The 20,502-nt window shown below is 38.7% G+C and overlaps 2 protein-coding genes across 3 annotated transcripts; both read left to right on the top strand.

Annotated features, from left to right (window-relative positions):
* The first annotated feature begins 55 nt into the window (after nucleotides 1–55).
* LOC108680484 lies at nucleotides 56–4,257 on the top strand. Of its 2 annotated transcripts, none has more exons than XM_018169307.2 (3): nucleotides 56–867; nucleotides 1,396–1,516; nucleotides 2,477–4,257. In XM_018169307.2, the coding sequence occupies exons 1-3, from the start codon at nucleotides 795–797 to the stop codon at nucleotides 2,700–2,702; spliced, it is 420 nt and encodes a 139-aa protein (XP_018024796.1). In that variant the 5' UTR covers nucleotides 56–794; the 3' UTR covers nucleotides 2,703–4,257. The 2 variants fall into 2 exon arrangements, with proteins under 2 accessions (XP_018024796.1, XP_018024797.1); XM_018169308.2 differs by having other exon boundaries at nucleotides 57–867; nucleotides 1,399–1,516.
* A 4,922-nt stretch (nucleotides 4,258–9,179) lies between these two features.
* Nucleotides 9,180–20,355, top strand: LOC108680480 (U3 small nucleolar RNA-associated protein 14 homolog A). Its single transcript, XM_018169306.2, has 11 exons — nucleotides 9,180–9,341; nucleotides 13,975–14,122; nucleotides 14,443–14,664; nucleotides 14,871–15,013; nucleotides 15,181–15,379; nucleotides 15,657–15,800; nucleotides 16,729–17,199; nucleotides 17,789–17,922; nucleotides 18,390–18,512; nucleotides 18,878–18,968; nucleotides 20,020–20,355. Exons 1-11 carry the CDS (start codon nucleotides 9,238–9,240, stop codon nucleotides 20,338–20,340), a joined length of 2,100 nt encoding a protein of 699 aa, XP_018024795.1. The 5' UTR covers nucleotides 9,180–9,237; the 3' UTR covers nucleotides 20,341–20,355.
* Nucleotides 20,356–20,502: the final 147 nt, after the last annotated feature.

Raw genomic sequence — 20,502 nt, 5'->3', positions numbered from 1 at the left:
TTAAGTCATTTAAATACATGTAAACTGACCAAACCGCACGGGATGCGGGCTGTCACCATATTCAGCTAGTGGTAGTTTTCAACTTCTTTTTCAACTTCTCTTACCTGAACTAAGAACGTTGTTCTCTTCGTTTCCCACTAGGCCTTGCACTTAATTCATATGCTACTTAATTGACGGGCGTTCTTTGAATTAGATATCCTTGTCTTGTGAACACACGGACCTCCAATCTTTTGCATTGTATACATACACGAATAATTGATGGCATCACGTTGCATTGGCAGCTCTGAGCTCTCGTACCGTTTATGGTGGCAGTCCGCTCAGGGGTGTTGAGGCGATCCCCCGGCCCCAGCCTCTTCATTTACGTCTACTGACGATCACTTAAAACATTATACGTACGAATATCATTATACGGGCAATGTATCCGTAGACCAAGGGCTGACGAAATAATTCTGCACTCGAGTTCAGTTAGAATTGTCCTCATTAAAAATTTCTAATTAGTGTTACTTCGAATAATTAGCATTTTATTAATGAAAAATGAAGTGTTCCAGAAACTTCCCGGGATGTGGGAAGCTTTAATATATGTATATAAATTGTATATCCCCTGACGTTTTATTGCAAAGTAAAAGAACATGAAGCAACATTAAGTAGTCCGGGTCCGTCATTAATTAATCCATGAGGCTAAAATAATTCGTAAACGAATGTGCAATAGTCAATTTTGAGAGCATTACTGTCCAAGGTATTTGCTTCTTCAATAAGAGGAACTTGAGAGCAGGCGTGAGCAGCAACTCTGACGGATGTTTTCGAGGATTTTCGGTAAAAGTCGGCGCTCTCCTCCTCTCACTAACGGAGATGATTTCGAGATAGTAGGTGAGTATGCGCCGAAATGTGATTAGTCATTGAGTGAAGTTATAATAGGAATTAGTACTGGTTTTAAAATGCTAGTTTCATTTGGTAATTATAAGTTATTATTTATTATCATAGTTATTATTATATTATAGTTATTATATTATTTATTATGATGTTATATTATAGTTATATTATACGGTAGTTATTTTTTGGTCATTATAAGTTATAATAGTAGGTTAGTAATGGTTTTAAACTGCTAGTTTCATTTGGTCATTGGGTATCGTTTTTAAACAGCTGTGCAAACCGACTGCTCTGTAGATTCGCCAACAAAAAACAACGTGAAGATTTCGCATCTTCCTGAAATTCATTCGTCGCATAAATTTTATGATGCATGTTTAGTTTTAACTAATGCTATTACAACAATTTAATCAGATGGTCAGAGCGATGCTATAAAATGATTTTGGACATAACCTTTAAATAAATCTGAGTTTCTAATAAATTCACTCGGAAGTTGATATCGTATGGTATGATCCGTCACGGTGTGAACAGCAGATCCGGACGCAGCGTCGTCCGATGGCCAGCAGTTCACCATAGAGGGCGCCGCGGCGTTCAGAGACGCAGAGACCGACGTCGCCCCCTCTCCCTCCGCCGTGACTGTGCGCTCTATAAGGTAGTAATAACTACAGGGGTTAGGCTGAGCGGCGTGTTAACGCTCAAGGCCTCCTAATCCTATAAAACATATGCGCTGAAAGTTTTTAAATCCTATAAAACATAGGCGCTGAAACCCTCAAAAAAAGGTAGCCTTTGGTTTACACTTTGCGAGACCTTCTAGTTGGTGTTGCTCCTAAATTCCCCGGGTTGCTGTGAGATTCTATTGAACAGGTTTCCTTTGATATTGCATGGATCCACGCTAATTGACTTCTCATAGCATCTCTCGTTTCCCTAGAGTAAAATCGAACCATAGAATTGGCACCGTATAGCTGAGTTGGCTAGACATCTCGAAAGGCATGGAAGTCGTGTCTCTGAACTTTACAAAACGAGCAAAATGGTGTCATTCCTTCTTACTATGTAAATCTCTGCGATGTCTTTTATTATTGCTAAATTCCTAATTACTCTCTGTAAATTACTCATGTAAATTACTCGCTGTAAATTAGTAAAATGAACGCCGCACTTGCTACTAGTTTGAAATTTTGTCACTAATTAAGAGAGCATATGTTTTGGTTAATTCATATAACATGGACTTGCCTGCCACCTATACAAGTCGTCGTTTTTATGTTCCAGTTATTTTTGTTCATTCATTACTCTTTTCCTTTTCGTTATTCCCCAATTGAGCCACAAGATTTCGTGAATAGTTATCTTTCCTTTTGCAAGCTCGATTCCGTGTTTGCTTTTGCTGCACGGAAGCCTCATTTATTTCACAAGGCCTTTAAACTTGTTCCCAGCAATGAACAGGAGCCGTACTATAAAAAATTGCTCAAGTGCCCGTAGCGGCCCCAGTACATGTAGCCGCCAAATATCGTCTGCGATTGGTGGGTTTAGCATGAATGACGTCAGGGATTGACTGATGGAGTTACAAACTTCTGACAGTTTTATTAGGTTTGGTCCCAGCACTCGTGTTGCTCTGTTGCAGTCACGAGGACCCGACGTTTGGAGTGCCCTTCAAGCTGACCATTGAAATGGACCCAGCAAGTGGCTCCTCGGAGCTGTCGGAGGCGATGGCCGTGGTAGCACGGATACAGACCATAGACTGGGACCAGTTCGACTACAACTTCAAGCTGGAACAGAACGTGCTCGACGAGTGCGGCGCCAAGCTGCAGAACTCGATGCTTGATATCATTAATAACGAAGGTTCCTAGTTTGTTTCATTGATTAATTGATTCTGATTGAACTTATATGGACTGTAATTCAATAATTAATAACACAAATATAATTGGAACAAACGATGTAACGTAAAATTTTGCTTAATTTCCATTCGCATATGGTGTATGATCTTCTATGGATTGTATCTGCGGAAACATAATGTGCAGACAACGTTCCTTCAGTTTGGCCTCTGATCGCTGTATTTCCTCTAAGAAACGCTAGATCGGGGCATTCGTTTCCTTGAAATCAGAAATAAATTTATGTACTTTTGCTACGATTGTTACTACTTATTCTATAGGTAGTAAATATTACATGACGTTTGTATTTTCTCAATTTAAATTCTTAATTCACAGATGATAGAGTTACCTCGCTGCACTGTATGATGTCATGATCCTAATAAACTACACAAGCTATCCTTCGAGTACGATATCATACCGGATATTAGTAAAGGATGGCAGAATTTGTTACTTTATATAAGTTTGATTGAAGATATCTTAACGCGAGACCGAATGCCGCGATGTGTGCCCTGATCGTCAAGTGAGGCCTTCCAAAGTTACCTGATATGCAGGGCTTTCCAAGGCCTTAGGAGATTCGAATAATTCACTCTCAATTCGCGCAATTACTGAATTTCATTGATTCAGAACCCTTCAAATGAATGAGATCATCGGAAACAACGACGTGATTTATGTTTACTAAGGATTTGCAGATCATTACTTGGTTTTGCTCTTGCCCATTGTGTTAAGAGGACAGAATTGAGCATACGAGGCGTGTCCGTAAAATAAGTTACATTGGCTGCCACAGGCGCTAGGATCGTTTCTATGCGCGACTAGGCAACAGAGACAGGTTGTTTGATTCCCCACTACAATCCCTTACCAAGCCAGCCTCACTGCGACGTTTAACCTTGCCTCAGCAGGCGTCAGCGATGGAGCTTCTTGCGTCTTCCACCAGCTGCGAGTTGCGGTCTGTTATTCCTGGCCGCTAAGAAAAAATCGGCGAAGGAACTATTTCAGCAAGTTGAAGCGGCCCAAGAATTTCTCGCTTTTCACGGAACAACCGAAGAGGAATTTCTGGACTCTGTTGTTAGTGGTGACAAAGATCTGGGCACACTACACCACACCGGAAACAAAAGAGCAAATGATGTGACTTCCATCTCTTTCCGAGTTGAAGAAAACCTTGGCGGAACCCAATTCCAGACAGATGCAGTGGTGCCAAACGCGGTTGTTAGTTTTCTACACGGACAGGCGGCAGAGTTCTATTATTCTGGTTTAAAAAAGTGGGTGCATCAAATGCAGAAGTGCATAGAACGCAACGGCAATTATGTAGAATAATAAAAATGCTGAGCTTCCGGAAAATGTAATTTTCTTTGCAATTAAACAAATTTTTTTATGTGAAATAACTCGTAGAACTCATTTTACGGACACGTCTCGTATTATTGCTTGCTCTCTGCCAGTCTATCAACTGTTTTAATTAGTTGTGGTGTCACGATTATTGTAAGTTTTTTTCACTTGGCTGTAAAAATAATTTGCGATTTAATTGAAGATGGCTAAATAAACTTTGATGAAAAAAGTATTGAAACGTTTTTCTTTTGTATGCTTTATTTTTTTAAATATTCGCACTGTAGTGCAACGTGCTCCGTGAATTCAGGTGAGGTTCAGTGGGGTTCTTAAAGAATCAACGCTCTCTATTGAGCACGCAAACTGTGATACTTGGGCCTGATAAACTCTTTGTTGTGAACGCAACATTTGCTATAGAATAGTAGCTTAATTCCGGGGTCTTGCGGAACATTTTCGCTCATTAGTCATCTGTCGGCTGCGGAGTACAGACCAAACTTTATTCAGGAACGAATTTTGGTGAGCTTAGTTTTCTCGTTTGAATATTTCTTTGCCGTTTAGAAAGCCTTGGTAATTTACTGTAATGTTTAATATTTGCGAATATTGTTTATATATTCAATGACCTTTTGTTTTAGTATAAAATAAAAGAAAGAAACCTGATGCACGCGTATTCAATTAATCCTGCCTTAGATAAAAGTTGCGCTGAAAAGCACTAAATAGTCCGCAACACTCTTATTCAATTATTTTATGTTCTAGCTGGAAAATGTAACCTTCACTACAGGCGTGACACTGCCGCCGTTGCAGTGAAATATTACGACTATATAACATAACATAATGATGTCGGCGCTGAAATGTAGGCCTGATGTGGCCTGTCGCCGATTCTTTTCCTTTTCGTGCCTTGTTCATAGATCTAAACTCGTATCATTTGATCGGATCTTTTCATGACTGGCGATAGTTTGAAGTAGCTACTAGACTTCCACCGGGTTCGATAAGGAGTGGGCGATAGTTGCCGGGGCTGCTTTTGTCACCTTTTTTGAACAATGGTGTTACTTGAGCTTCTTTCCAGTCGGACGGCAAAGTTCCTTCGTTCATATGCAGTGGCCTAGAGGAGATTTTTGACTAAAATTACTATCGCTCTAGAATGCAGAAGTGTACATTCTGTCTGGTATTCAAGTTTTATTTTGATCATATATCTGACTTTTTAAAAATAGATTTATTATAGGTAATCGACCTATTATAATAGATTCATAATATGAGATGTACGGTGCTGAAATTAATCTATTGATATTTTCAGTGCTTAATAATATTGTTCGCTGCATGCTTATGTTCAATGTTATGAATTTTTCTTATCGTTACTCCCATACAGGTAATTCAATGTGTACACAGTTTATCTTACTTTGATTTTTATTGACCTCTCTTCCCTTTATTAGACCCGGAAACCTCTATGTCACCTGATGTTCTAACATGCACATAAGTTTGACTTTGGCTTCTGAACGGAATTTATAATATAATATAATACAGTGTTTATTATATCGGCTGGCCGTAGGCCTGTCGCCGATTCTTAACATTGCAGAACATCCACAGCATGTTGCAGGCTTGGGCTCGCTGCTTTAAATTTTCTTTGATTAACCGCCCGGCCGCCTTGCCGATTCTGACCAGAAACTGGCGCGCAGAGCTGGGATCGAACCCGCACCACTCTGCTCCAATCTTGGTACTCTGAACTTTAAACTCTGGGTTTATAGAATAGAATAGAATAGAAGTGTCGGCGCTGAAGACATAGGCCCATGGCCTGTTGCCGATTCTTGAACTTTTCGTGACTTGATTCACAAGACATCCGGCCTTTGGAACCCGATCTTTCCATAACTATAGCCGTGGCCCCTGGTGTTGGTTCTTGTTTCAAATTCTAGTAATCCTTCTGGGACCTTGTATAAGCCATGAGTATATTTGTATACTTCAATGAGGTCCTCACGCAGACGTCGATAATGGAGGCTTGGAATAGAGTTGATTAACTGAATGGTTCCCCATAAAAGGTTTCCTTCTAGATAATGGCTGATTTTTTCAACACTGTTGTTTATGCTTGAAATACTCAGTTTGTCAAAAACACAATATGGACACAAAGATAGAATTCATGATTGCTGAGAACATTAGAAGTACGACATGGTATCCGGTGCACAACTAGGCACTTAATAGGTGCGATTTTATTTTCATAGTTAATGGACTTTGATGAGTTTATAAGATAATATTAAATATCGGTATGACGATTTACCATTTTATTACGTCGATTTTATTGTTCGTATGTAGTTTCATGTTAAGTTCTTCCTCATGATAATCCATAGTGCAAGCGTCTTTCCCTGTTTTTAGCAAAGAGACACTGAGTTTGACGTATTCGATATCTCAAGTTTTACTCAATTCAAATTGTTCATAGTATCGTCGCTACAAATTACTTAGAAGGCAGTTATTTGGAAAATAATATTTATGAAATAAAATCCGCGTTTTAGTTATTATTGCGGCACACAGAAAATTTCCAACCCGTTGGTTGGCGAAGTGTGGGTCTGCTGGGTCAGCAGGGTGGCCCAGTGGTTAAAGTTCAGAGTACCAAGATTGACGCACTAGAGAGGCTCGGGTTCGATCCCAGCTCTGTGCGCCAGTTTCTGGTCAGAATCGGCGAGGAGGCCGGGCGGTTAAGAACAGTTAACAGAATTGTAGCAGTGAGTTGTGAGTTCGAGACCGCAAAATGCTGTGAATGTTCTGCGATTGTTGTAAGCGAAAGCCGAGGTAGCTCAACATGAGCTTTATTCAACAAGAACACAACATCCTGGAACAAAATAACACTACTATAAAACAGGAAAACGGTAACGTAATAAGAATATATTCATATGTGAAGGTCTTACACATAACGAAACTATTTACAAATTACAGAATACATACTTACAAGTTACAAGGAGAACAGTAGTTTTAGGTCTTGAACGTACAAGAGCCGAGTCAATGCTAACAATGGTCATTAGTTGATAGTTCTAGAGCGAATTAACTTACTTGTAGGAACTATAGTACAGATATATGGAAGCATTATAGGTAGAATTGTTAAAGCATGGCTGCGGCCTGCGGCAACTGCTGTCTGCTGATATACGTTTTGATTTAGCAAGTAGATCATCTAGGTTTTTTTTTCAATATTATTATAATTATGTATATATTTCTAGTATTATTGTTATTATTATTGTTTTTTGTTTAATGAAGGTTGTTAAATTAGCAGCCCTTACTTTATTTACTTACCTAAATTACATTAGCAGTAACTCATTTCATTTACTAATATATGTTCCATTGTTCCCTGTAAACTTCTACCCTACCCAATCCTGTACTTGTGTACATCATCTTATTTGTCTCGATTTCCGCTTTGTCTCTGGTTTAACTGACTAAACTGTCTTTTCTGCTTATGTTAGGGAATATTATCCTGGGTACAACCGTACATGGCAATCTACTGTACTGTGATGGGTTGCGATTGACAGACAATCCATCTACAGCATGTGGCTTATACATACCAGCACAAGCAAGAGCAGTTGCATGGAGGCTTAATCCCAGGCACGGGCGCACGGCATCCTGTCAGCTGAATTGATTGCTATACTACATGCTGTGAAACTCATTGTAAGTGAAGCATCCCTATCCTGGGTTATTTTTTCTGACTCACTTGTGGCCTTGCAAGTTGCAACTCATACTCTCCCCAACGGACACATCTTGCGATCTTGTATATCAAATTCGTTAGCTGCTCCTTGGCCTGAATGAGAGGAAAACGGTGCACCTACAGTGGGTCGAGGCCCATGCTGGCATTGTTGGGAATGAGCGAGCTGATGCTGTTGCAAAGATGGGTCATACTCTTGACCATTCTGCATTGTTTCGTCTCTCTTGTTCTGATACACTTGCTTTACTTCGTTCTTGTTTTCTCAAGTCTTGGGAACTGGACTGGATTGCTGCTTTGGCTGTTGAAGGGAAGGGACATCATCTCGCTTCTGTGCGGACTGATTTGTCTCCTGTTCCATGGGTTGCCAGTTGCCAGTTGCTCTCGTTGTGCTGCTGGAGTGCTGTGGTACTTACTCGTCTTCGATTGGGTCATGTTGGTGTTCGGTCGTACCTCCATCAATTTGGCATGGCTGACACTCCCATGTGCTTGCATTGTGGGCCCGTGGGGTGGATGATACTGTGGAGCATTTTCTCCTGGCATGCCTTCGGTACCGCCTGGAGCATCAGTTGCTTATCACTACTACTCGAGCCATGGGTGTGCACCATCTAACTGTACGAACACTTCTTGGAGGAGGCAACTACCGCAGAAAGATTCAACATGCAATTATAAGAGCAACAATCACCTATTTAACGCAAACAAATTGTCCGACTTCCCTGTAATGCATGAGCACCACCTTGAATTTACCTGTGATCAAATCTGGAAGCCCATCTAATAAATCCTTCAAGGATCATTGACACTTGACGCTGAAAACTTTCTGCTGAGTCCAGGTGTAACGAGTGGTTATCTCTCGACTACTTCTTCACCTTCAAGCCGTACACACACACACACCAATCCTGTACTGAGCTTACATCAGCCAACCTCACAAGACGGCAGCAATTAATTTCATATACAAAGAAGCTGAAAACCACAAGCTATAAGCTCTCAGGCCCAACGGTCATCCATCTGGCAGACCTGCGGCTTTAAGTCCACTTCAAGTGGACACCCTGCAAAGAAGAAGTGTGTGTACCTAAGTGTAACTGTAAGCTACATGCATTTCTTATTATTGCTTAGAGAGTTTGATTGCAGACTTGCAGTGCCTTCTTGCTTCTTGGGTCCTGGCTTCTGGTTAACGCATGCCAGTAGAAGCTATATATAAATCTTCTATTATGAAGAAAGTATTAGCTGCTACATCGTTGAGCTACCTAATTCAAGAAATTTAGATGGCCAAGTCGTAACTTGGTCATGCGCTGACAGCGGCTGACTTTCATGGTCACACAGTCACACTCATTCATACTTGCACAAAAGTCACAGTCAATCAGAAATCACGTAATGTTAGATTGTTTTTCAATGGTTGTAGGTATCTATAACTCATATTACTTACTACTTAGCATACCTAAATGTATTTTGATTTAATTTGCTTATAATTTCAGGAAGATTTTTCCTACTTAGAAATTGATTCATTTGTGTTTCTGAAAATATCAAATCATCATGTCAGACGAAGAGTGGAAATCAGATGCTGGGAGTGATGTTGAAGACTCAACAGCCCATGCTAAACTAATGGCTGATATTGACTCCATTGCAATCAAGCCAAAGTAAGTCCCTAATCAGCCTAATGGCATATATCCAATTCTATCTTTAAGTTTAACTTAGCACAATTAATATTTAAAAATAGGGAGCAAATTTTTAAAGTGATAATAATATCATTAGGGTAAATGCGGTATAGGGTAAACGCGGTATATTCCAACATCGTGGGTAATTCCGACACCTCTCTAGTTTTTCCTTTATATTAAGCTTTGTTTTAGTTCCATGCGTTCGTTGATGGTTGAAATAGTGACGTCATACATTTGCGCGTCAAACTACTGCCAAAACACTGGGTCTGGGCCATCTAGCGGAAAAATGTTGAGATCCAAAGAGAGACGGTGCATGCCACCCAATGAGATCATCGAAAAATGTGTCAAAGTTGACAGTTGACCTTGCTCTACCAAATAGTGATAAACTGTTTGTGTAGGAAGAATATTATGGTTTGAGACTTTTAAATACGTCTGTGAATATATTGGGAATCCTTCATGTATACTTGTATTTGCTGATTTAAAGTGGTAAATAAATTGATAGATGATTAGGTTGAGAAACGCATTTAGACACATAAAAACTAATTCCGACACAACTTGAATTGGATTTGGACACACAGCTTGTTCCAAGCTGTGTGCAAAAATTATAATTTTCTTAATTAAAAGCTTAATAACTGGTAATTAAAAGCCTAATTAAGTAGTGCTCAATTAATTAAAAGCTTAATAACTGGTAATTAAAAGCCTAATTAAGTAGTGCTCAATATTCAATAGTGTTCTAATTCAAAGCCGTGTCGTATTCTAATACAGCTCACACAGCAATTGAAATTCAAACACATGGATGTCAGAATTATGTATTAGTACAATTTGAAGCGCAGTCGGAATACGTCTCACCACGTGCCAAATATAGCCACACACAGTGTCAGAATATAGGGATTTGGTAGGTTTGCATTCTAAAGGCTTTTAAATAAATATGGCAACATTTTGTGATGTTTCATTGTTGCTGGTGCATTGTGCAGTGTTTTGAGAGTCACATAAAGCAAGCAGAACTCGAGTAACGCATACGTTTTTTTTATAGTTTTTAATTTTTCGATGCGTCCTTAATGTGTCGGAATATACCGCGTTTACCCTAACTTGTTCATATTAATAAAATATTCAAATTTATCATTGAATTTTCATTGATAAAAACTTTTTATTGTTTTTCTTTTTAAAAGGTTGTAAATTAAAATGTTTTTATTAATAAGTTCGCTCCACTGAGCTGACTCCAGTGAAATTTTTGAAGGGTGATGGTTGTAGAAAAAATTGGCATAGGCTTTGGTTTAGTTTTCCCGACATGGAAAATGATGGAATATTGTACATTCTGTCATAGTGGCAAAGGAGAAGTCCCAGGGTGCAGAGAGTGGGTGAATATCAATAGATATTTGGCTATGCATCAGCATCAAAATTTACGCCTTCTGAAGATCTTGCTAACACATTTGGATTGAAATTATTGCATTTTAGAAATTACTTCAAAATTACTGCAAATCTGAAAGACAGCAAGCTCACACAGTAAGGTTTCCAGTATGCTTGATGGATCAGGATGCAGTGAAGCTTGTCTGGAAATCAGTTGCGATGTGTGTAAGTGTTGTGGTGTCTGGTGTGTGGAGGGCAAGGGATATGCTATCAAAGCTGCTTGCAGGTTGCAGCACTTTCTTATTAAAAATTATCTGGCGACTGACCTTGAAAATGACTGGCGTCTGGCAATGCTTTGGGTTAAAAATCCATATCTTGGCAATGCTGCTTGCACCCTCTGCACCCTGGAGGAGAACATAATTTGTTGCCCTTTCTCAAGTTCATTTGTGAGTTTTATAAGTAGACCAGTACAACAGTAAGTAAGTATCTTAGATACCATCATACAAGCATCATCACACATAATAAATTAATAAAAATATCAAGTAACAAGTACGTATACAAGGAAATTAAAACACACGTGCGATCAATGACCAGAGAATTCGTTGATTTATATTATGGGAGCTCTATTTTAAAAAATATAGAAATTCTTACCTGAACATGAATTACCAGACTGCAAAAAAAATATATATATACCTATACAATTATACATATGGCAGAAGCAATGTAATGGAAGAGATAAAGGCAATTTTAACCAGACAATATTTCTACTTAGTAAAATATTATTTATCTAAAATCATATACTTTTATTAATTACAAACTCTCGCAGCTTGAATAAACCTTTTATAAAAGTTTCTCCCATTACAATGGCCTTTTCCCAATTATTCAGTTAAAAATAAGAAAATCCACCTATTTTCAACAGCAGTTTTGGAAAATCACCTGTAAAATGATCATATTTACCCATAATTCTTGGGAACTTCTGCCAAATATTTTAAATTGGCAACCTAGAATCGGCATAGTAGCAAACAGAGATTTTTATAGAATCAGTTCATTTTTAATTTCCTTTTTATATTAGATGGCAGAATTTACTTGTTTACACACGTGCGATCGATGACCAGAGAATTCGTTGATTTATATTATTAGTGGGTGGAACTTTTCTTCAGATGACGGTAGATTAAAAGGCAAGTTTCAGAAAGTAATTCTTATTTATTAACAACGTTTCGAATGCAACAAACATTCATTTTCAAGTTAGAAGAAGCATTAAACATTGACATTTTTGGTGGAAATAAGTACATAATATAAGTAAATAGGATACAACAGTAAAATTTTGGACCAAAAATTACTCGGAAAATTATTCCAAAGTTCAGACAATTCCGGTAGTCAGAAAATAGATAGCTGGAGTCCAATCCGTAGAGATGACGGGTTCAGCCATCGCCGGTCGGTTGTTGTTGGGCCACTGCTTGATCACGATGCTGATGAGTACCTTCAGCACTTCAGTACAATGCGAGTGACAGTCTGGTTGTGAGCTTGTCTCGTGTGGTTCACCTGCCCTCCTCCAAGCAAGAGTTCTCCAAGAGGCTGGTGTATTCTATAAATTTTACTTCAAAGAAGGTTGTAGACTTCTTCACGTTATGGATTACATTGGAGTTATTGGAGTGACAACTGCGACATTGAACTGCCGTTTCTCCTACCACCAGAGACAAGCTCACTACCATAACAGGTCTCGAAGCATTATTAACAAGCCAGTTCATCTTAAAATCGTTGATGAATTTAAGAGGCTTTGTGACACTCATGACAACAATGTCAAATTCCAAACTGGACGCAACAGAGGCCCCCGCAGAAGCACGGGAGTTATCCGAGAGGCCGGTGTATAGTCTATAAATTTTGCTTCAAAGAAGGTTGTAGACTTCTTCATGTTTTAGACAGCATCGGACAAACAATCAAGACACCGAGCCACTGTCTCATTAGCTACCTTCATACTGGAGGGCAGGTGAACCACGCGAGACAAGCTCACAACCAGACCGTCACTCGCATTGTGCTGAAGTGCTGAAGGTACTCACCAGCATCGTGATCAAGCAGTGGCCCGACAACAACCGACCGGCGATGGCTGAACCCGTCATCTCTACGGATTGGACTCCAGCTATCTATTTTCTGACTACCAGAATTGTCTGAACTTTGGAATAATTTTCCGAGTAATTTTTGGTCCAAAATTTTACTGTTGTATCCTATTTACTTATATTATGTACTTATTTCCACCAAAAATGTCAATGTTTAATGCTTCTTCTAACTTGAAAATGAATGTTTGTTGCATTCGAAACGTTGTTAATAAATAAGAATTACTTTCTGAAACTTGCCTTTTAATCTACCGTCATCTGAAGAAAAGTTCCACCCACTAATAATATAAATCAACGAATTCTCTGGTCATCGATCGCACGTGTGTAAACAAGTAAATTCTGCCATCTAATATAAAAAGGAAATTAAAAATGAACTGATTCTATAAAAATCTCTGTTTGCTACTATGCCGATTCTAGGTTGCCAATTTAAAATATTTGGCAGAAGTTCCCAAGAATTATGGGTAAATATGATCATTTTACAGGTGATTTTCCAAAACTGCTGTTGAAAATAGGTGGATTTTCTTATTTTTAACTGAATAATTGGGAAAAGGCCATTGTAATGGGAGAAACTTTTATAAAAGGTTTATTCAAGCTGCGAGAGTTTGTAATTAATAAAAGTATATGATTTTAGATAAATAATATTTTACTAAGTAGAAATATTGTCTGGTTAAAATTGCCTTTATCTCTTCCATTACATTGCTTCTGCCATATGTATAATTGTATATATATAGATTTTTTTTTGCAGTCTGGTAATTCATGTTCAGGTAAGAATTTCTATATTTTTTAAAATAGAGCTCCCAGACCCACATGAAATAGGTATATATGTAGGTATAGGTACCTCAAAAGCAGGTGTACAGTGTAAAATTTCCAATTTATTTTATTATTTTCTAAACATTTTTTATGTTTTTCTCATGATTGGTAAATTCTACTTCTTACTGAAATCTTGGATCTCCAAAGTGACAGATTTTGATCAAATTTGGAATCTTGCAGCTCAATTATATATTTTGTCAACAATTAGGTACAAGATAATACATCTAGTAGGAATCTTGCAGCCTTTTTAAATTTCCAGGAAAGCTCTAGTTGCTGCTTAGAAGGTAGATATATTCCTTGCCTATTGTTTATAGAGTAACCTTATTGATGATTATTTCTTATTACAGAACCAATAAAGCAGCAGGAGGTTTGAGACACAACTCAATGGCAGCTGGTGGTGTTGATCTTGGGGCTCTGGCTTCTCTGGATCAACAAGTCTCTTCTGCAGCAGCTCTCAAGGAAGCAAATCCCATTGCTAAACAAAAACACAAGAGGGTAAGTAGTGGCTCATATCCTCACTGGGCTTGAAGTGTTTCATTTATGTGTGTCTAAGCAGCTATAAAAAATTTCTGTGTCCAAAACATATTCAGTATCTTGATACATTTTTGATAAGCTTAAATGCTTGACATCTGCCTTTAACTTGTATGCAAGGGAAGTTCATAGCTTCAATTTTTTTGTCATGCTTGATTGCCCTTGCTCAGTTAGGTACACGTATTTGTAAAATAATTCAGTACCTATCTATTCAGTAAAAGTTTCATGTACCAAGAATTATGGTTGATTTGAAATTATTTGTAATGGTTATGTTGCCCTCTCAGGTTTTAAGAAAGGAAGGCTATGCAGTCCTAGCTGAGGACCTCAACAAATGGGCAGGTGTGGTGCACCACATGCGCACTGCCAAGCAACTGACATTCCCACTACCCGATAACAAAGTGTCTATGTTTGAACAAGACCATCGCACCAAACCACAACTCAAAACAAGTCTCCAGAAAAAACTCTTTGGGCTAATGAATGATGCTGGTTTGATCAAAGCTAAGGAGGTAAATTGTCTAAATGGTGAACTATTTCTAAATGGTATTGATATAAATAGTATTAATTTTAACATCTCAGCTTTTAAAAGAACTTGATGTTACCTAATAGTTATGTTTTTTATATTTATTAATTTTCTTTTACATCCCTTAAATTGTGTTATCAACATTAATAAAATACATGTGTTTTGTTTTTCAATAACATAATTATTTTGCAGGAAACCCCCCAAGAGAAAGAGATCCGTGAAGCGCTCAGTCTGGAGGAAGTGAAAGCACGCAACACAGATGCTTGGCGCCTCAGGATTCTTCGAGACAAGATTGGCAAGAAGGCTCACCTCAGAAATAAAACTAAGAGTAAAAAGTTAGTTGCTCAAAATTTTCTCAACTATCATTGGTCTGGTTCCTAACCCAACAAGAAATTTTCAGTGAATTATCATTCATGAAAACATCATTACCTTATGTTGCTGGCTCTTTGCATAATAGAATGTCAGGCATTCAGTTTCCAACATTGATATTTTACCATGGCAGGTATCACCGCGAGCTGAAGAAAGATCGCCTGAAGAAACAGGCAGCTGAGCTAGAGAACCTGAAGAAGGTGGACCCCAACAAAGCACTGGAGAAGTTACAGGAGCTGGAGGAGATCAGGATAGAAGAGAGGATGAGTCTCAAGCACAAGAAGAGCAAGTGGGCAACTCAGCTGCAGCGGCGAGCTAACACTGATAAGGATGTGAGACTGCAAGGCCTGGGATGGTTTAGGCTGATTTATTCTTGGTTCTTATTTTAACAATGATTTATTGGTGTAATATTTATTAATCACGAAAATATAAGAACTTTTAGGCTACATATTTTATTTAGGCAATTTATACATGAATAATATTTATTTTTAGTTTTACTCTGACTTGAGGAAAATCAGTGATTGATGCTGTCTACATGACCAATATTACTGGTACTTGGCTTTTGTATCAGAATTCTAAGAGCATTCTGTATATAAATTTTTATTGCAGGCCTTAGCCAAACTGCAAGAAAACGCGCGGCTCCACACTGAGCTCATGCAGAAGCTTCAGCAGCAGCAGGAAGACTTGCAGGACGAGGACGCCAGCTCTAGTGGTGACTCTGACGACGATGAGGACCAGGCCGAGACTGTCACGGTGAGTCGAGTGATGACGAGGATGACCAGGCCGAGACCGTCTCGGTGAGTCGAGTGATGACGAGTCGAACGACGATGGTGATCAGGCCGAGACCATTACGGCGAGTCGAGTGATGACGAGTCGGACGACGATGGTGACCAGGCCGAGACTGTCACGGTGAGTCGAATGATGACGAGGATGACCAGACCGAGACCGTCTCGGTGAGTCGAGTTATGACGACTCGGACGATGATGGTGACCAAGCCGAGACCGTCACGGTGAGTCGAGTGATGACGAGTCGAACGACGATGGTGATCAGGCCGAGACTGTCACGGTGAGTCGAGTGATGGCGAGTCGGACGACGATGGTGATCAGGCCGAGACCATCACGGTGAGTCTAGTGATGACGACTCGGATGACGATGGTGACCAGGCCGAGACCATCACGGTGAGTCGAGTGATGACGAGACGGACGACGATGGTGATCAGGCCGAGACCGTCACGGTGAGTCGAATATTCCAGCGCCAGTTCCCTTATTTGCAGAGGAATGCAAACATTCCCTTATTTACAAGTGTAATTCAGTGTTATGTAGTGAATTTTTTGCCTATTTCTCTGAAGTATGTCATTGTAAGTAATCCCTATTTTATGTGTTGAATGATTATATGTCATTGATTACTGTACTAGTTGAAAAAAGTGATCTACCGGTACTACTTTAATGTCTGTGCTTCCAAGTATTTTTGACTAATGTTTGTGTGAGAAATATCACCCTTTTTGCTGAAATTTCTGCTTTAGCGTATCTCTGTGTTGCCAAGGAAGTAATTCTAGCCAGCCACTTCTGTATGAGATAATATTCTTTTTACTTGAAATTTCAAACACTAACGTTACAGCTGATTTTTGTAATTATTTATTTTACATAAAAAAATTCTTCATGATCAACTTTTGCTCGTGCCAGAAAAACGCGACTCCAGCTCCAGGCGTGGCTGACCAGGCCTACATAAAGATGAAGAAATTTTGGGGGGAATACAACAGACAGAAAGAAGAAGAATTAAAAGATCGTATTGAAGAGATCAGGAAGAAGAAAAATGTGCCACAGAAAGGTGAAGAAGAATTAATAATCGAAGAGGCTAATAAAATCATTAAGAAAGAAATGTCAGCAAGAAAAAAGAAAAACAAAAATTGTGAAGCGGACACAGACGACAAAACGCCAACAATCACGCAGTTTGAATTAACTTTCGACTCTGAGAAGCCAGACCAGCCGCTTCATGAAGGAGCTGTAAGACTACGAACCATTGAAGACTATGAAAATTTGGGTCCTGATAAAACCTCTGCTACGGAGGCGGCGGCTGCCACTCCCATCACCGATGTTCCCTCTAACAAACAACTGAAGGGACTTCCTGAAGTCGATGCAACACATTTCAAAGCTGTGAGTAACCAAATTTTTCTTAACTTTCCATGTCTAGAAGTTATAATAGTACACAATGTGAATGTTACCTCGGTCTTTTTGAAATGCATTTTATAGTGTCTATCCATTATATTATCTGATGTCAATACTCGAATATTAGTTTTTGAAGCCATTATGTAATCTGTACTCCGTATTTTGAATCATTTTGCATCAACCTATTTTATTTTTCAAGCAATATACACTTATAAAAGTAATTAAATGAACGTTCACCCAGTGATTTTTCCATAGGCTGAGAGTTTGTACCGCTTGGGGTTATTAGGATTAGGAACACAAGAACTGAGTTTTCTGTTCCGATGCTCATTTCTTGCCACCAAACAGTTCTGTATAAAGCAGAGTATCTCGATGGTTAACAATAGAGAAGCGCTCTAGTTTTTACTTCAGCATGAAGTTGATCAGCTTCTAATGTGGTATGAACATAGTTTGTGTGTTTTACAAATTTCATGGAATTTTTTATGTTATGGTTATTTTGAGAACGAATATACAGCAGAGCCACAGCTTCTTAGCGCTTTAAAAACAACTGAAAACTTTGAATTCGTTGTTTTTTTTTCAGCTGGAAACCAAGGTGTTGAGTAGCGCGAAGTCTCGCGTGTCAAATCTCTTTAATGACGATGGAGATAGCGACGCTGATGGCGACGTCAACAACGAACTCTTCGACGAAGATGACAACGCGCTAGAGGAGTTCAAGTGAGCCTGCTAATCTTATAACTTCTCTTGAGTATATGGAACGGCACGTGGTGTCACATTTATGATTAACGCACTAAGCAGCCTTCCACAACCCATTTTTCTCATTGAGTGTAATAATATTTCAAGAGACTCCCGATTTTTACTAAGAATCTATTATTCAATACCAATAATGGTTTTATAATAATATGATAATTTTTCAAGCAATCTGTTTATTATGAGCTTTAAGTTTATCATCGCCTTCTACAAGCCATAGAAGAAAAACTGAAAATCCACTAGTTGAAGATAGAAAGCTTGGTGTAATTTAGCTATTTTGAGGGCTTAGGGAAAGTTGGATGTTTTAATTTAGCAATATAGATATAGAAATATTTATGAAGGAAGCAGCAGGCTTAATATGTCATATTAATTAGTTTACCGATGTGGGGAAGTTAGTGTGTCTAAAGGCAACAACAGAAACGATTTGTTTACAGTAAGCAGAAGCAGGCGGCCGAGGAGGCCGCGCAGGTCAAAGACGAGTGCTACGCCCTGCCGGGCTGGGGCGAGTGGGCCTCGCCTGACTGCCTTATTTCACAGAAGAAAATCGAGAAATACACGTAAGTTGCGCAGGGTGCGATCTGGGGCTCTCATCTGCCTCCATGTATTAGTCTCTGAATTTAATTGAGCGTTTTTCTCCACTGTTGCTGGTTTCAAAGATCAACTCATTGAACTTGTTTACCGCATGGCTTACATTGTTGCTAGTTATAACGAGTTTTAACGTGTGATTGTTAATATATGTGTATTAGTGAATTTTCATCATTTGATTTGGTATTTATTTTCGAAATTTAGATTTAACAAGATTTTCAGAAGAACTATTAGACCTTAGTATCCTTAGTATATTCTTCGGACGTAGGTAGCAGTAACAGGCCACAATGGATCGCCGCCTGTACGCCGACGAATAATAAAATGCGTTATTTTCCAGAATTAAGGCGCCCAAGAAACCCCCGGCCAAAACGGGCAATTTTATTTACAATGAAAAGGCTGACCTCCATCCTGCTATCCGAGAGCGCATGGTAAGTATAATAATGTGCCCTACTTGGAGTTTAATAATTATTTTATACTTGATATTACATTTACGTTATATTTTTATACTATGCCTTGTGCTGAGCTAGACGTTGCAGAATCAAGAAGCAGGTTGCTTGTACAATTGAGTTTTCCTGTTGAATGCTGGAATTACTTGCAACGATATATTGCGGCTTTAGGCGCTGTCCATATTTGACCACTAAATTTAGCACCAACGTTTTTCCTCTTTTTTTTTATTACCACGTTTTCCTTGACTTCGTTTCGTGTCCGTCTGTCATCAAAAATTCAAACCTTAATTTAGAGCACTTCTAAACATCCTAGTAAGTTGAAATTTGGCATGCATGCTTATGCTGCCTAACAATTCAAGATTTGATCATCTGAAATAATAATTAGAGAAACATTAAAAAAAAATTAAAAAGTAAAAAAAAAAACACTAACAATTCACGGTTTGGAATTGAGTTTTTTCTCGAACATCCACACTTGCCTACCCTGGAAATTGATTTGAATTGCTAAAATTGCTAACTAGAAAGTAGAAAATAATTAAATATAAATTTTTTTTTTAAAACCATGTTTTTCGGGTTTTTACAAAACTAAAAATAGTGAAATAAAATAAATAAAAAAAACTTGTAAAAACTACGTTTTCTTAACGGACAAAAAAAAAACATTTACTCTTACATAACATTACATAACATTTTACATAACTTAAATGTTATGTAAGAGTAAATGTTTTTCTTTTTTGTCCGTTAAGAAAACGTGGGTTTTAAAATTTTTTTTTAATTTATTTCATTTCTGCTTAATTTTGCAGTTAATTGACATTTACGTCTTATGTGTTGTGGCTGGAGGATATGCCGACATTTGACGGCGTATTTTGGCCCGTTATTTTCCTATTTTAGTTCAATGTTGGAACCTGTTACAATAGCCTGTGTAATATTGCAGGTGAAGGAGCTGCTAACTTTTGATGGCGTATTATACACCGTTCTTTTCCCACTATTTTTCTGTTTAATGTTGGAACCTGTTGCGATTGCCTGCGGTGTGTTACAGGTAAAGGAGCTGCCGTACCCCTTCAAGAGCGTTAGCGACTGGGAGGCCAGCGTTCGGTTTCCTATTAGCCGCGCATTCGTACCTGAGACGGTCCACCAGAAGATCATCGCCCCGAGGGTGGTGAGGAAGGCGGGTCAGGTGATCAAGCCTCTGGATCAGTCGCATCTCTACAACCAGCCTGAAATTAAGCGCGCCGTCAAGAGGAAAATGCAAGAAGCCGCAAAAAGTGATGGAAAACCGCTGCAGAGTGAGCCAGCTTGTAAGAAGATGGTCGCTTTCAAGAAAAACCCCAAGAAATTCAACAGAACTTCCGTTGTTTAATAAACGACCTGCTGGCATACAAAAGTATCATTTAGTTGAACCTTTTTTGTTGAAATTTCCGAGAGAACATGAAAATTTTTAAAATGAAGAATATTAAATTTAATTATAGCCAACTTTATTCACGGCCTCTTTTCCCTTGGAACTCTTATGAATCAATGGAAC

The sequence above is a fragment of the Hyalella azteca genome, unplaced genomic scaffold (genome assembly GCF_000764305.2).
Source record: "Hyalella azteca isolate HAZT.00-mixed unplaced genomic scaffold, Hazt_2.0.2 contig16847, whole genome shotgun sequence".
Taxonomy (NCBI): domain Eukaryota; kingdom Metazoa; phylum Arthropoda; class Malacostraca; order Amphipoda; family Hyalellidae; genus Hyalella; species Hyalella azteca.
This window is presented reverse-complemented; position numbering and strand designations above follow the sequence as displayed.